Below are 13,512 nucleotides of genomic sequence, written 5' to 3' on the forward strand. Positions count from 1 at the left end.
GCATGGTGGTGCATACTGGTGAATACTGGTGCATACTGGTGCATAGTGGTTTAGCTGGTGTGGTCCCTGTTGGTGACATGGGGGGGCTTTACTGGTGCATACTGGTGTGTACTAGTTGATGCTGTTTTGTAATGGTGTGTGGTGGTGCATGGTGGTGCATACTGGTGGATACTGGTGCATACTGGTGCATAGTGGTTCAGCTGGTGTGGTTCCTGTTGGTGGCGTGGGGGGGCTTTACTGGTGCGTACTGGTCTATAGTGGTTGATGCTGTTTTGTAGTGGTGTGTGGTGGTGCATGGTGGTGCATACTGGTGGGTACTGGTGGGTACTGGTGCATACTGGTGTGTCCCGGTGCAGGCGCTGTGCTCGTCGCTGATGGCCACGCTGGCGGCCCGGGCGGCGCTGGCGGCGCTGGGGGTGGGCGACGGCGCTGCCACCGTCACCGGCGCCACCGTCACCTGGGTGCTGCGCGGTGAGCGGCCCCCCGCGCCCCCAAATCCGCCCGGATCCGCCCCAAATCCGCCCAATCCACCCGGATCGGCCCCAAATCCGCCCGGATCCGCCCCAAATCCGCCCGGATCGGCCCCAAATCCCCCCGGATCAGCCCCAAATCCCCCAATCCACCCGGATCAGCCACAAATCCGCCTGGATCAGCCCCAAATCCCCCCGGATCGGCCCCCAAATCCCCCCAGATCCGCCCCAAATCCGCCCGGATCCGCCCCAAATCCCCCCAATCCACCCGGATCGGCCCCCAAATCCGCCCGGATCCGCCCCAAATCCCCCCGGATCCGCCCCAAATCCCCCCGGATCAGCCCCAAATCCCCCCAATCCACCCGGATCAGCCCCAAATCCGCCCGGATCAGCCCCAAATCCCCCCAATCCACCCAGATCAGCCCCAAATCCGCCCGGATCCGCCCCAAATCCCCCCAATCCACCCGGATCAGCTCCAAATCCGCCCGGATCAGCCCCAAATCCCCCCAAATCCCCCCGGATCCGCCCCAAATCCCCCCGGATCGGCCCCCAATCCGCCCGGATCAGCCCCAAATCCCCCCCGGATCGGCCCCAAATCCGCCCGGATCAGCCCCAAATCCCCCCGGATCCGCCCCAAATCCCCCCAGATCCGCCCAAATCCGCCCGGATCAGCCCCAAATCCCCCCAATCCACCCGGATCCGCCCCAAATCCGCCCGATCAGCCCCAAATCCCCCAATCCACCCGGATCAGCCCCAAATCCCCCGGATCGGCCCCAAATCCCCCCAATCCACCCGGATCAGCCCCAAATCCCCCCGGATCAGCCCCAAATCCCCCAATCCACCCGGATCAGCCCCAAATCCCCCCGGATCCGCCCCAAATCCCCCCAGATCCGCCCAAATCCGCCCGGATCAGCCCCAAATCCCCCCAATCCACCCAGATCAGCCCCAAATCCGCCCGGATCCGCCCCAAATCCCCCCAATCCACCCGGATCAGCCCCAAATCCCCCCGGATCCGCCCCAAATCCCCCCAGATCCGCCCAAATCCGCCCGGATCAGCCCCAAATCCCCCCAATCCACCCAGATCAGCCCCAAATCCGCCCGGATCCGCCCCAAATCCCCCCAATCCACCCGGATCAGCTCCAAATCCGCCCGGATCAGCCCCAAATCCCCCCAAATCCCCCCGGATCCGCCCCAAACCCCCCCAATCCACCCGGATCGGCCCCCAAATCCCCCCGGATCGGCCCCAATCCGCCCGGATCAGCCCCAAATCCCCCCGGATCCGCCCCAAATCCCCCCGGATCGGCCCCCAATCCGTCCGGATCAGCCCCAAATCCCCCCGGATCCGCCCCAAATCCCCCGGATCGGCCCCCAATCCGTCCGGATCAGCCCCAAATCCCCCCGGATCCGCCCCAAATCCACCCGGATCGGCCCCCAAATCCCCCCGGATCGGCCCCCAATCCGCCCGGATCAGCCCCAAATCCCCCCGGATCCGCCCCAAATCCCCCCGGATCGGCCCCCAATCCGTCCGGATCAGCCCCAAATCCCCTCAGATCAGCCCCAAATCCCCCCGGATCGGCCCCATATCCACCTGGATCGGCCCCAAATCCCCCCCAGCCACCCCAAATCCCCCCAAATTCCCCCCAAATCGCCCCCCAATCTCCCCCCATTTACCCCGAATTCCTCCCCCCTCCCCGGGGGGCACCCCAAATCCTCCTGAATCCCCCCCAAATTTCTCAGGACCCCCCAAATCCTGTAGATTCGCCCCAAATCTCCTCGGAATCCCCCCAAATCTCCCTCTGGGACCCCCCAAATCCTCCCAATTTACCCCAAATCCCCCCAATTTCCCCCCCAAAACTCCCCCGAATCCGCCCGGTTTTGCCCCAAACGCCCCAGTTTTGCCCCAAATCCCTCATTTTTCGCCCCAAATCATCCCCGTGGCACCCAAAATCCCCCCCGATTCCGCCCAAATTCCCCCCACCGCGACCCTACCCCCCCACCCCCCCTAACCTCCCCCCCCCATCACCCTGACCCCCCGACCCCCACCCATGGGTGCCGCAGACGGGCTGGGCATCGTGGCGCGCATCGCCTTCGCCTGGCTGCAGGGGTGAGCGCTGGGGGCACTGGGAGGCACTGGGAGGCACTGGGGGGGTGTTAGGGGGCACTGGGAGGCACTGGGAGGGCGTTAGGCGGCACTGGGAGGGCACTGGGAGGGGGTGAGGGGCACTGGGAGGGCACTGGGAGGGTATTGGGGGACTGGGAGGGCACTGGGAGAGTATTAGGGGGAACTGGGAGGCACTGGGGGGGCTTTAGGGGGCACTGGGAGGCACTGGGGGGTGTTAGGGAGCACTGGGAGGGTATTAGAGGGCACTGGGGGGCATGAGGGGGCACTGGGAGGGCACTGGGGGTGTTAGGGAGCACTGGGAGGGCACTGGGAGGGTATTAGAGGGCACTGGGGGGCATGAGGGGGCACTGGGAGGGCACTGGGGGTGTTAGGGAGCACTGGGAGGCACTGGGAGGGCGTTAGGGGGCACTGGGGGGCGCTGGGGGAACTGGAAGCACACTGGGAGGGTATTAGGGGCACTGGGAGGCACTGGGAGGCACTGGGAGGGCATTAGGGGGAACTGGGAGGGCACTGAGAGGGTATTAGGGGGCACTGGGGGGCGCTGGGGGTATTGGGGAAACTGGGAGGGCACTGGGAGGGTATTAGGGAGCACTGGGAGGCACTGGGACGCACTGAGGAGCGTTAGGGGGCACTGGGACGCACTGGGAGAGCATTGGGGGAACTAGGAGGCACTGAGGGGGGCACTGGGAGGGTGTTAGGGGCACTGGGAGGCACTGAGGGGGGCACTGGGAGACACTGGGGGGGCACTGGGAGGGTGTTAGGGGCACTGGGAGGCACTGAGGGGGCACTGGGAGGGCGTTGGGGGCACTGGGGGGCAGTGGGAGGGTGTTGGGGGCACTGGGAGAGCATTGGGGGCACTGAGGGGGGCACTGGGAGCCACTGGGAGGGTGTTAGAGGGCACTGGGAGGCACTGGGAGGGCATTGGGGGGCACTGGGAGGCACTGGGAGAGCGTTAGGGGACACTGGGAGGCTTTAAGGGGCACTGGGTGGCACTGGGAGAGCGTTAGGAGGCACTGGGAGCACTGGGGGGTTGTGGGGGAGGGAGCTGGGAGGTAACTGGGGGCACTGGGGGGGTAACTGGGGGCACTGGGAGGTAACTGGGAGCACTGGGGGGTTGTGGGGAGGGAGCTGGGAGGTAACTGGGGGCACTGGGGGGTAACTGGGGACACTAGGAGGTAACTGGAGCACTGGGGGGTTGTGGGGAGGGAACTGGGAGGTAACTGGGAGCACTGGGAGGGTTGCAGGGAGGGGACTGGGAGGTGCTGGGAGCGACTTGGGGGTTACTGGGGGAACTGGGGGGGTCAAAGGTCACTCTCACCCCGCCCCGCCCCTCCCCCCCCCCCAGGAGCGCCCTGGACTGCGAGGCCAAGCAATGGCGGTGAGTGCCCCGCCCCTGGCCCCGCCCCCCCGGGCTCCTGGCCCCGCCCCCCGGTTCATAACCCCGCCCCCAGCCCACCCTGGCTCCTAGCCCCGCCCCCCCGGTTCCTAACGCCGCTGACTCACATCTTAGCCCCGCCCCCTGGCCCCTTTGCCCCGCCTTCTGCCCCTTAGCCACGCCCCCTCGATGCCTAGCCCCGCCCCTGGCCCCGCCCCCTGGCTCATAGACACCGCCCTTCTCCAGCCCCACCCCCTGAATTCTAGCCCCGCCCCCAGCCCCACCCCCAGGCACTAGCCCCGCCCCCAACCTGCTGCTGGTCACTATCCCCGCCCCCAGCGCTAGACCCACCCCACCCCCGCGCTAGCCACGCCCCCAACCCCACCCCTGGGCAGTAGCCCCGCCCCCTGCTCCACCCCAGGCACTAGCCCCACCCCCCTGCCCTGCCCCCAGGAGCTATCCCCGCCCCCTGCCCCACCCAGCTGCCAGCCCCGCCCCCCGGCACTAGCACCGCCCCCCACGTTAGCCCCTCCCCCAGCGCTAGCCCCGCCCCCAACTCCACCCCCGGGCACTAGCCCCGCCCCCTGCCCTTTCCCCAGGTGCTACCCCCGCCCCGCCCCCCAGCCCCACCCTAGAACCACCCGGCTGCCAGCCCCGCCCCCCTAGCGCTAGCCCCGCCCCCCGGCACTAGCCCCGCCCCATTAGCCCCTCCCCAGCGCTAGCCCCGCCCCCGGCACTAGCCCCACCCCCTGCCCTGCCCCCAGGTGCTACCCCCGCCCCGCCCCCCAGCCTGACCCGACTGCCAGCCCCGGCCCCCCCGGCGCTAGCCCCGCCCCCCGGAACTAGCCCCGCCCCCCACGTTAGCCCCTCCCCCAGCGCTAGCCCCGCCCCCTGGCCCTGCCCCCAGGTGCTACCCCAGCCCCGCCCCCCAGCCCCACCCGACCGCCAGCCCCGGCCCCCCCGGCACTAGCCCCGCCCCCCATCGCTAGCCCCGCCCCCGTCGCTAGCCCCGCCCCCGTCGCTAGCCCCGCCCCCGTCGCTAGCCCCGCCCCCCGCCCCGCCCCCCCAGCCTGGTCGCCGACATCCTGAACGACGCGGCGCTGCTGACGGAGATGGCGGCGCCCGCCTGGCCCGCCGCCGCCGGCCTCCTGCTCTGCCTCACCGGCGCCACCAAGGTGGGCCCCGCCCCCTCCCCGTGACGTCATCCCGCCCCGCCCCCGTGACGTCATCCCGCCCCGCCCCCTCCCCGTGACGTCACACCTCCCTCCCCCCCCCGGGCCTGGCCCGCCGCCGCCGGCCTCCTGCTCTGCCTCACCGGCGCCACCAAGGTGGGCCCCGCCCCCTCCCCGTGACGTCACCGCCCCGCCCCCTCCCCGTGACGTCACACCACCCCGCCCCCGTGACGTCACACCTCCCCCCCCCCCCCCGGGCCTGGCCCGCCGCCGCCGGCCTCCTGCTCTGCCTCACCGGCGCCGCCAAGGTGGGCCCCGCCCCCCCCCGTGACGTCACTGCCCCGCCCCCGTGACGTCATTCCACCCCGCCCCCTCCCCGTGACGTCACACCGCCCCCCTACCCCTCCCCGCCATGGCAACGTCGGGGCCTCCTGGGGAGGGGCGGGGCCCTGTCGCCATGGTGACCCCGGGGGTGGGCGGAGCCCCCTGGGGCGGGGCCGGGACACGCCCTGCTGAGCCCCGCCCCCTCCCAGCCCCGGGCCCCAGTGCATTGTGGGCGTGGTGGGCGGGGCCGCCCCGCTGAGCCCCGCCCCCTCTTCCTGGGCCCCAGTGCATTGTGGGCGTGGTGGGCGGGGCCGCCCTGCTGAGCCCCGCCCCCTCCCCCCAGGCCCCAGTGCATTGTGGGCGTGGTGGGCGGGGCCGCCCCGCTGAGCCCCGCCCCCTCCCCCCGTGCCCCAGTGCATTGTGGGCGTGGTGGGCGGGGCCGCCCCGCTGAGCCCCGCCCCCTCCCCCCGTGCCCCAGTGCATTGTGGGCGTGGTGGGCGGGGCCGCCCCGCTGAGCCCCGCCCCCTCTCCCCGGGCCCCAGTGCATTGTGGGCGTGGTGGGCGGGGCCGCCCCGCTGAGCCCCGCCCCCTCCCCGCCCCGTGCCCCAGTGCATTGTGGGCGTGGTGGGCGGGGCCACGCGGGCGGCGCTGGCCGTGCACCAGGCGCGGCGGGACAACGTGGCCGACGTGGCCGCCAAGGACGCCAGCCAGGTGGGGGCACTGGGAGCACTGGGAGGGACTGGGAGGGACTGGGAGGGCACTGGGAGCACTGGGAGGGCACTGGGGGGACTGGGAGGGGAGTGGGGGGCACTGGGGGGACTGGGAGGCACTGGGAGCACCGGGAGGCACTGGGTGGAGGTGGTGGGGTCACTGGGAGGCACTGGGAGCACTGGGAGGTTGGCTGGGCGGAGGTGGGGGTTAACTGGGAGACACTGGGGGGTCACTGGGAGGCACTGGGTGGAGGCGGTGGGGTCACTGGGAGGTACTGGGAGGCACTGGGCGGGAGCTGGGCAGAGGCGGGGGGTCACTGGGAGGCACTGGGAGCACCGGGAGGCACTGGGCGGAGGCGGGGGGGTTACTGGGAGGCACTGGGAGCACTGGGAGGGGGCTGGGTGGAGGCGGGGGGGTAACAGGGAGGCACTGGGAGCACCGGGAGGCACTGGGCGGAGGCGGGGGTGTCACTGGGAGGCACTGGGAGCACTGGGAGGGGGCTGGGTGGAGGCGGGGGGGTAACAGGGAGGCACTGGGAGCACTGGGAGGTTGGCTGGGTGGAGGTGGGGGTTAACTGGGAGGCACTGGGAGGCACTGGGAGGCCCTGGCGGCGCCCGCAGGAGACGCTGGTGAACGGGCTGGGGCTGCTGCTGGGGCTGCTGCTGCTGCCACTGCTCGAGGGGCGGCCGTGGTGAGCGGGGGCGGGGCCAGGCTGGGGGGCGGGGCCAGGCTGGGGGGCGGGGCCAGGCTGAGGGGCGGGGCCAGGCTGGAGGGCGGGGGCCGGGCCTGAGCTGGGGAGGTCTGGAACAGGCTGGGGGCAGGGCCTGTACCAAGGGGGCGTGGCCTGTACCAAGGGGGGCGTGGCCTGTACCAAGGGGGCGTGGCCTGTACCAAGGGGGCGGGGCTGCACGGGGGGTGGGGCACCCTTACAGGAAAGGGAACGGGCTCAGCCCGGGGCGGGGGGGGGGCCCTGCGCTGTCCTGGGAGGGGCGTGGCCTATATGAGGGGGCGTGGCCTATACCAAGGGGGCGTGGCCTCCGCAAAGGGAGGGCGTGTCCTGTAGCGGGGGGGCGGGGCTACTCGGGAGGGGAGTGAGCTGAACCCGCATTGGAGGGGGGGAGGCGCTGTCCTTCGAGGGGCGTGGCCTATATGAGGGGGCGTGGCCTGTACCAAGGGGGCGTGGCCTCCACAAGGGGCGGGGCTTCAAGGGGAGGTGGGGGGGGGGCAGATCCCGGGAGCCCTGGTGTTTGTGGGGTGGGGGGTGGGGTAGAGGAGGGGGCGTGGCCTCCCCCAAGGAGGGGCGGGGCGTGGCTTGCTGCAGGAGGGGGGGGGCGTGGCCTGACGCGGGGGGGGGGGCGGGGCAGGGCGACGGGGGCGGCGGCGGCGGCGCTGGCCGGGGGCCACCTGGCCGCCAACGCGGCGGCGCTGCGAGCCCTGAGCCTCGAGACCCTCAACCGGCCCCGGCTGCGGCTGGCGCTGGCGGCCGCCCTGCGCCCGGACGGACGGGCGGACGGAGGGGCGGACGGCCGCCCCGCCCCGCCCCCGCCCGCCGTCGTCAACGCCCGAGAGCCCCGCCTCCCCGGTGAGCCCCGCCCGGAGGGGGCGCGCGCAGGGCGGGGCACCGAGGGTCGGCACGGGTCGTTGAGGGTCGTTGAGCGTCGTTGAGGGTCGTCGAGGGTCGTTGAGGGTCGTCGAGGGTCGTTGCGGATCGTTGAGGGTCGTTGAGGGTCGTTGGGTGTCGTTGAGCATCGTTGAGCATCGTTGAGGGTCGTTGAGGGTCGTTGAGGGTCGTTGGGGGTCGTTGAGCGTCGTTGAGGGTCGTTGGGGGTCGTTGGGTGTCGTTGAGGGTCGTTGAGGGTCGTTGAGGGTCGTCGAGGGTCGTCACGTGTCGTTGAGGGTCGTCGAGGGTCATTGAGGGTCGTTCAGGGTCGTTGAGGGTCATCGCTTGTCGTCGAGAGTCGTTGGGTGTCATTGAGCGTCGTTGAGGGTCGTCGAGGGTCACTGAGGGTCGTTGGGTGTCGTTGAGCATCGTTGAGCGTCGTTGGGGGTCGTTGAGGGTCGTTGAGGGTCGTTGGGGGTCGTTGAGCGTCGTTGAGGGTCGTTGGGGGTCGTTGGGTGTCGTTGAGGGTCGTCGAGGGTCGTCGCGTGTCGTTGAGGGTCGTTGAGGGTCGTTGAGGGTCGTTGGGTGTCGTTGAGCGTCGTTGGGGGTCGTTGAGGGTCGTTGAGGGTCGTTGAGGGTCATCGCGTGTCGTCACGTGTCGTCGAGGGTCGTTGAGGGTCGTTGAGGGTCGTTGAGGGTCGTTGAGGGTCATCGCGTGTCGTTGAGGGTCGTTGAGGGTCGTTGAGGGTCATCGCGTGTCGTCACGTGTCGTTGAGGGTCGTTGAGGGTCGTTGAGGGTCGTTGAGGGTCGTTGAGGGTCATCGCGTGTCGTCACGTGTCGTCGAGGGTCGTTGAGGGTCGTTGAGGGTCATCGCGTGTCGTCGAGGGTCGTTGAGCATCGTTGGGGGTCGTCGAGGGTCGTTGAGGGTCGTTGGGTGTCGTTGAGCATCGTTGAGCGTCGTTGGGGGTCGTTGAGGGTCGTTGGGGGTCGTTGAGCGTCGTTGAGCGTCGTTGAGGGTCGTTGAGGGTCGTTGAGGGTCGTTGGGTGTCGTTGAGCGTCGTTGAGCGTCGTTGGGGGTCGTTGAGGGTCGTTGGGGGTCGTTGAGCGTCGTTGAGCGTCGTTGAGGGTCGTTGAGGGTCGTTGGGGGTCGTTGAGCGTCGTTGAGCGTCGTTGAGGGTCGTTGAGGGTCGTTGAGGGTCGTTGGGTGTCGTTGAGGGTCGTTGGGGGTCGTTGAGGGTCGTTGAGGGTCGTTGGGGGTCATTGAGCGTCGTTGAGGGTCGTTGGGGGTCGTTGGGTGTCGTTGAGGGTCGTTGGGGGTCGTTGAGGGTCGTTGCGGGTCGTCGGGTGTCGTCGAGGGTCATTGAGGGTCGTCGCGTGTCGTTGAGGGTCATCGCGTGTTGTCACATGTCGTTGAGTGTCATCGTGTGTCATCGCGTGTCATCGCGTGTCGTCGCGTGTCGTCGCGCGTCGTCGTCCCGTGTTGCCGCGTTGCGCCGCGCCGCCGCGTGTCGCGTGTCGCCCCCGTGGTGTTGTTTGCTGTCACGTCGCCGCGTGTCGTCGCCGCGTGTCGTCGCCGCGTGTCGTCGCCGCGTGTCGTCTCGTCGCCGCGTGTCGTCTCGTCACGCATGTCGTCTCGTCACGCGTGTCGTCACGCCTCGCCCCCGCTCCCTCGCAGGCTTCGGCAGCCGCCTCCGCATCGAGCTCGGCGCCCCCCTGCACCGCCTGGTGAAGGAGTGAGTGAGGGGCCCAGGCGTCCGGGGGGTGGGGGGTGGGGGGGGGGCGGGCCCAGGCGTCCGGGCGAGGGGCCCAGGCGTCCGGGCGGCCCTCACCCCCCCCCCCCCCCCCCGCAGCGAGGCCGAGTTCAGGAAGGCCCTGGAGTGCGGCACCGACGACTACATCATCGTCTTCCGCCCCGCCGAAGGTCGGGGCCCAGGCGTCCGGGAGGGGCCCAGGCGTCCGGGAGGGGCCCCAGGTGTCCGGGAGGGGCCCAGGCATCCGGGGAAGGGGCCCAGGCGTCCGGGAGGGGCCCAGGCATCCGGGAGGAGCCCAGGCATCCGGGAGGAGCCCAGGCGTCCGGGAGGGGCCCAGGCGTCCGGGAGGGGCCCAGGCGTCCGGGAGGAGCCCAGGCATCCGGGAGGGGCCCAGGTGTCCAGGAGGGGCCCAGGCGTCCGGGAGGAGCCCAGGCATCCGGGAGGGGCCCAGGCGTCCAGGAGGGGCCCAGGCGTCCGGGAGGGGCCCAGGCGTCTGGGAGGGGCCCAGGCATCCGGGAGGAGCCCAGGCTTCCGGGAGGGGCCCAGGTGTCCGGGAGGGGGCCCTGGCGTCCAGGAGGGGCCCAGGCGTCCGGGGAAGGGGCCCAGGCATCCGGGAGGGGCCCAGGCGTCCGGGAGGGGGCCCAGGCATCCGGGGAGAGGGCCTCAGGCGTCCAGAAAGGGCCCAGGCATCCAGGAGGGGCCCAGGTGTCCGGGAGGGGCCCAGGCGTCCAGGGAAGGGGCCCAGGCATCCGGTTCCAAGGGGCCCAGGCGTCCGGGTGAGAGGGGGGGGGCCCAGGTGTCCTGTCAATAGGGGGGGCCCAGGCGTCCGGCCCCAAGGGGCCCAGGCGTCCGGGTGAGGGGGGGGGGCCCAGGCGTCCTGTCAATAGGGGGGGGCCCAGGCGTCCAGTTCCAAGGGGCCCAGGCGTCCGGGTGAGAGGGGGGGGGCCAGGTGTCCTGTCAATAGGGGGGGCCCAGGCGTCCGGCCCCAAGGGGCCCAGGCGTCCGGGTGAGGGGGGGGGGCCCAGGCGTCCTGTCAATAGGGGGGGGCCCAGGCGTCCGGTTCCAAGGGGCCCAGGCGTCCGGGCGGGCCGAGGGCCCCCCCCACCCCACCCCCGCCCCCTTTTCCAGGCTGGGTGGGGGTGGGGCTGCGGCGCGGCGCCCCCCCCGACGCCCCGCTGCGGGCCTGCGCCCAGGCGCTGCTGCTCGAGGAGCTGCTCGGCCCCCCCCTGCCCCCCGGCGCCCCCGGCGCCGCCGCCCTCCGCCCGCTGCAGCCCCCCCTGCGCCGCTGCCGTGAGTCCGGGGCTCCCGGGGGGCGGCCGGGGGCAACTGGGGGCGGCTCTGGGGGCAGGTTGGGGGGCTCTTGGGGCAGGTTGGGGGTCACTGGGGGCAGGCTGGGGGGCTCTTGCGGCAGGTTGGGGGACTCCTGGGGCAACTGGGGGGCTCTTGGGGCAGGTTGGGGGGTCCCTGGGGCAGGTTGGGGGTCCCTGGGGCAGGTTGGGGGGTTCCTGGGGGAGGTTGGGGGGCTCTTGGGGCAGGTTGGGGGTCCCTGGGGTAGGTTGGGGGTCACTGGGGGCAGGTTGGGGGGCTCTTGGGGCAGGTTGGGGGCTCCTGGGGCAGGTTGGGGGGCTCTTGGGGCAGGTTGGGGGTCCCTGGGGTAGGTTGGGGGTCACTGGGGGCAGGCTGGGGGTCCCTGGGGCAGGTTGGGGGGTTCCTGGGGCAGGTTGGGGGTCCCTGGGGGCAGGTTGGGGGGTCCCTGGGGCAGGTTGGGGGGTTCCTGGGGCAGGTTGGGGGTCCCTGGGCAGGTTGGGGGGCTCTTGGGGCAGGTTGGGGTCTGTTTGGGGCAGGTTGGGGGTCCGTGGGGCAGGTTGGGGGTCACTGGGGGCAGGCTGGGGGGCTCTTGGGGCAGGTTGGGGGCTCTTGGGGCAAGTTGGGGGGCTCTTGGGGCAGGTTGGGGGTCCCTGGAGTAGGTTGGGGGTCACTGGGGGCAGGCTGGGGGGCTCTTGGGGCAGGTTGGGGGACTCTTGGGGCAGGTTGGGGGGTTTCTGGGGCAAGTTGGGGGGCTCTTGGGGCAGGTTGGGGGTCCCTGGGGTAGGTTGGGTGTCACTGGGGGCAGGCTGGGGGGCTCTTGGGGCAGGTTGCGGGGTCCCTGGGGCAGGCTGGGGGGTCCCTGGGGCAGGTTGGGGGTCCCTGGGGCAGGTTGGGGGTCGCTGTGGGGCAGGTTGGGGGGCTCTTGGGGCAGGTTTGAGGGGTCCCTGGGGGAGGTTGGGAGTCCCCTGGGTCAGGCTGGGGGTCGCTGTGGGGCAGGTTGGGGGTCCCTGGGGCAGGTTGGGGGGCTCTTGGGACAGGTTGGGGGTCCCTGGGGCAGGTTGGGAGTCCCCTGGGTCAGGCTGGGGGTCGCTGTGGGGCAGGTTGGGGGTCCCTGGGGCAGGTTGGGGGGCTCTTGGGGCAGGTTGGGGGTCCCTGGGGGAGGTTGGGGGGCTCTTGGGGCAGGTTGGGGGGTTCCTGGGGCAGGTTGGGGGTCCCACTGGGGCAATTCTGGGGCCCTTCCGGGTCCCTTGGGGCTTTTTGGCGGAAGTGGCGGTTTCAGGGCCCCCCACCATCTCTCCGGGGCGGTTTCAGGGCCCCCCGCCACCCTTCTGGGGCGGTTTCAGGCCCCCCGCCATCTCTCTGGGGCAGTTTCAGGGCCCCCTGCCACCCTTCTGGGGCGGTTTCAGGCCCCCCGCCACCCTTCCGGGGCAGTTTCAGGCCCCCGCCATCTCGTTGTGGCGGTTTCAGGGTCCCCCGCCACCCTTCCGGGGCAGTTTCAGGCCCCCCGCCATCTCGTCGTGGCGGTTTCGGGGCCCCCCGCCACTCCTCCGGGGCGGTTTCAAGTGACCCCATTCCCCCCACGCCCCGCAGCGCCCGGGACGGTGCCGTGGGCCGCCGTGGCCGCCAGCTCACGCGTGTGGGCCACGCTGGGCCCCGCCTTCCTCAGCGGTGAGCGGCACGCGTGTCGGCGCGTGTTGGCGCGTGTCGGCGCGTGTCGGCCCCTCCCGCGCCCCGGGGCCGCCCCCTGTCGCCCCCCCCGACCCTCCCCATGGCACCCTGAGCCCCCACACGCGTCACGTGTCATCACACGTCATCACGTGTTATCACATGTCAGCACATGTTGTTGCATGTTATCGCATGTGGTTGCGTGTCGGCCCCTCCCGCGCCCCGGAGACGTCCCCTGTCGCCCCCCCGACCCTCCCCATGGCACCCTGAGCCCCCACACGTGTCACATGTCATCACATGTCATCACATGTTGTTGCATGTTATCACATGTCGGCCCCTCCCGCGCCCTGGGGCCCCACCATGTCGCCCCCCCGACCCTCCCCATGGCTCCCTGAGCCCCCACACGCGTCCCATGTCATCACATGTCATCACGTGTTATCACATGTCATCACATGTTGTTGCATGTTATCGCATGTCGGCCCCTCCCGCGCCCTGGGGCCCCACCATGTCGCCCCCCCGACCCTCCCCATGGCTCCCTGAGCCCCCCCACACATCACATGTCACCACGTGTTTTCACATGTCATCACATGTTTTCACATGTCATCACATGTCGTTGCGTGTTGGCCCCTCCCATGGCCCAGGGCCCCCCCGTGTCCCCCCCCGGCCCTCCCCATGGCACCCTGAGCCCCCCCCCCACGTGTCGCGTGTCGCCGCGTGTCGTCACGTGTCGCCGCGTGTCGCCGCAGGGCTGGCGGCCGCCGGTTGGCTCACGCAGCGGCACCACGTCGGCGCCGGCGAGTGGCGTCTGGAGTGGGCGGCGCCGGGGGGCGGGGCCTCCCCGCCCCGCCCCCGCAAATGACTCCGCCCCCCCGCCCCTCCCCCACCCGGCGCCTCCGAAACGAGGCGAAAAAAGGCAAAAAACGGCCGTTTTGTGTCCTTTTTTTTTTTGTTTCTTGGGCGGCTCCGGGGGCGGGTGGGGGTGGGGGGGGGGGGCGGCGCTTTTTGGGGCGGAT

The 13,512-nt window shown here is 71.3% G+C and overlaps 1 protein-coding gene across 1 annotated transcript; it reads left to right on the forward strand.

The window, feature by feature from the left end:
* Nucleotides 1-356: 356 nt before the first annotated feature.
* RUSF1 (RUS family member 1) lies at nucleotides 357-13,424 on the forward strand (the record flags this gene model as incomplete). Its single annotated transcript, XM_062600954.1, has 12 exons — nucleotides 357-471; nucleotides 2,529-2,574; nucleotides 3,938-3,970; nucleotides 5,037-5,142; nucleotides 6,073-6,174; nucleotides 6,795-6,865; nucleotides 7,539-7,756; nucleotides 9,451-9,508; nucleotides 9,626-9,696; nucleotides 10,655-10,816; nucleotides 12,425-12,502; nucleotides 13,246-13,424. Coding segments are annotated over 12 exons (1,173 nt in total), but the record flags the coding sequence as incomplete, so codon positions are not given.
* Nucleotides 13,425-13,512: the final 88 nt, after the last annotated feature.

This window comes from Rhea pennata, unplaced genomic scaffold, assembly GCF_028389875.1.
Source record: "Rhea pennata isolate bPtePen1 unplaced genomic scaffold, bPtePen1.pri scaffold_176, whole genome shotgun sequence".
Lineage (NCBI taxonomy): Eukaryota > Metazoa > Chordata > Aves > Rheiformes > Rheidae > Rhea > Rhea pennata.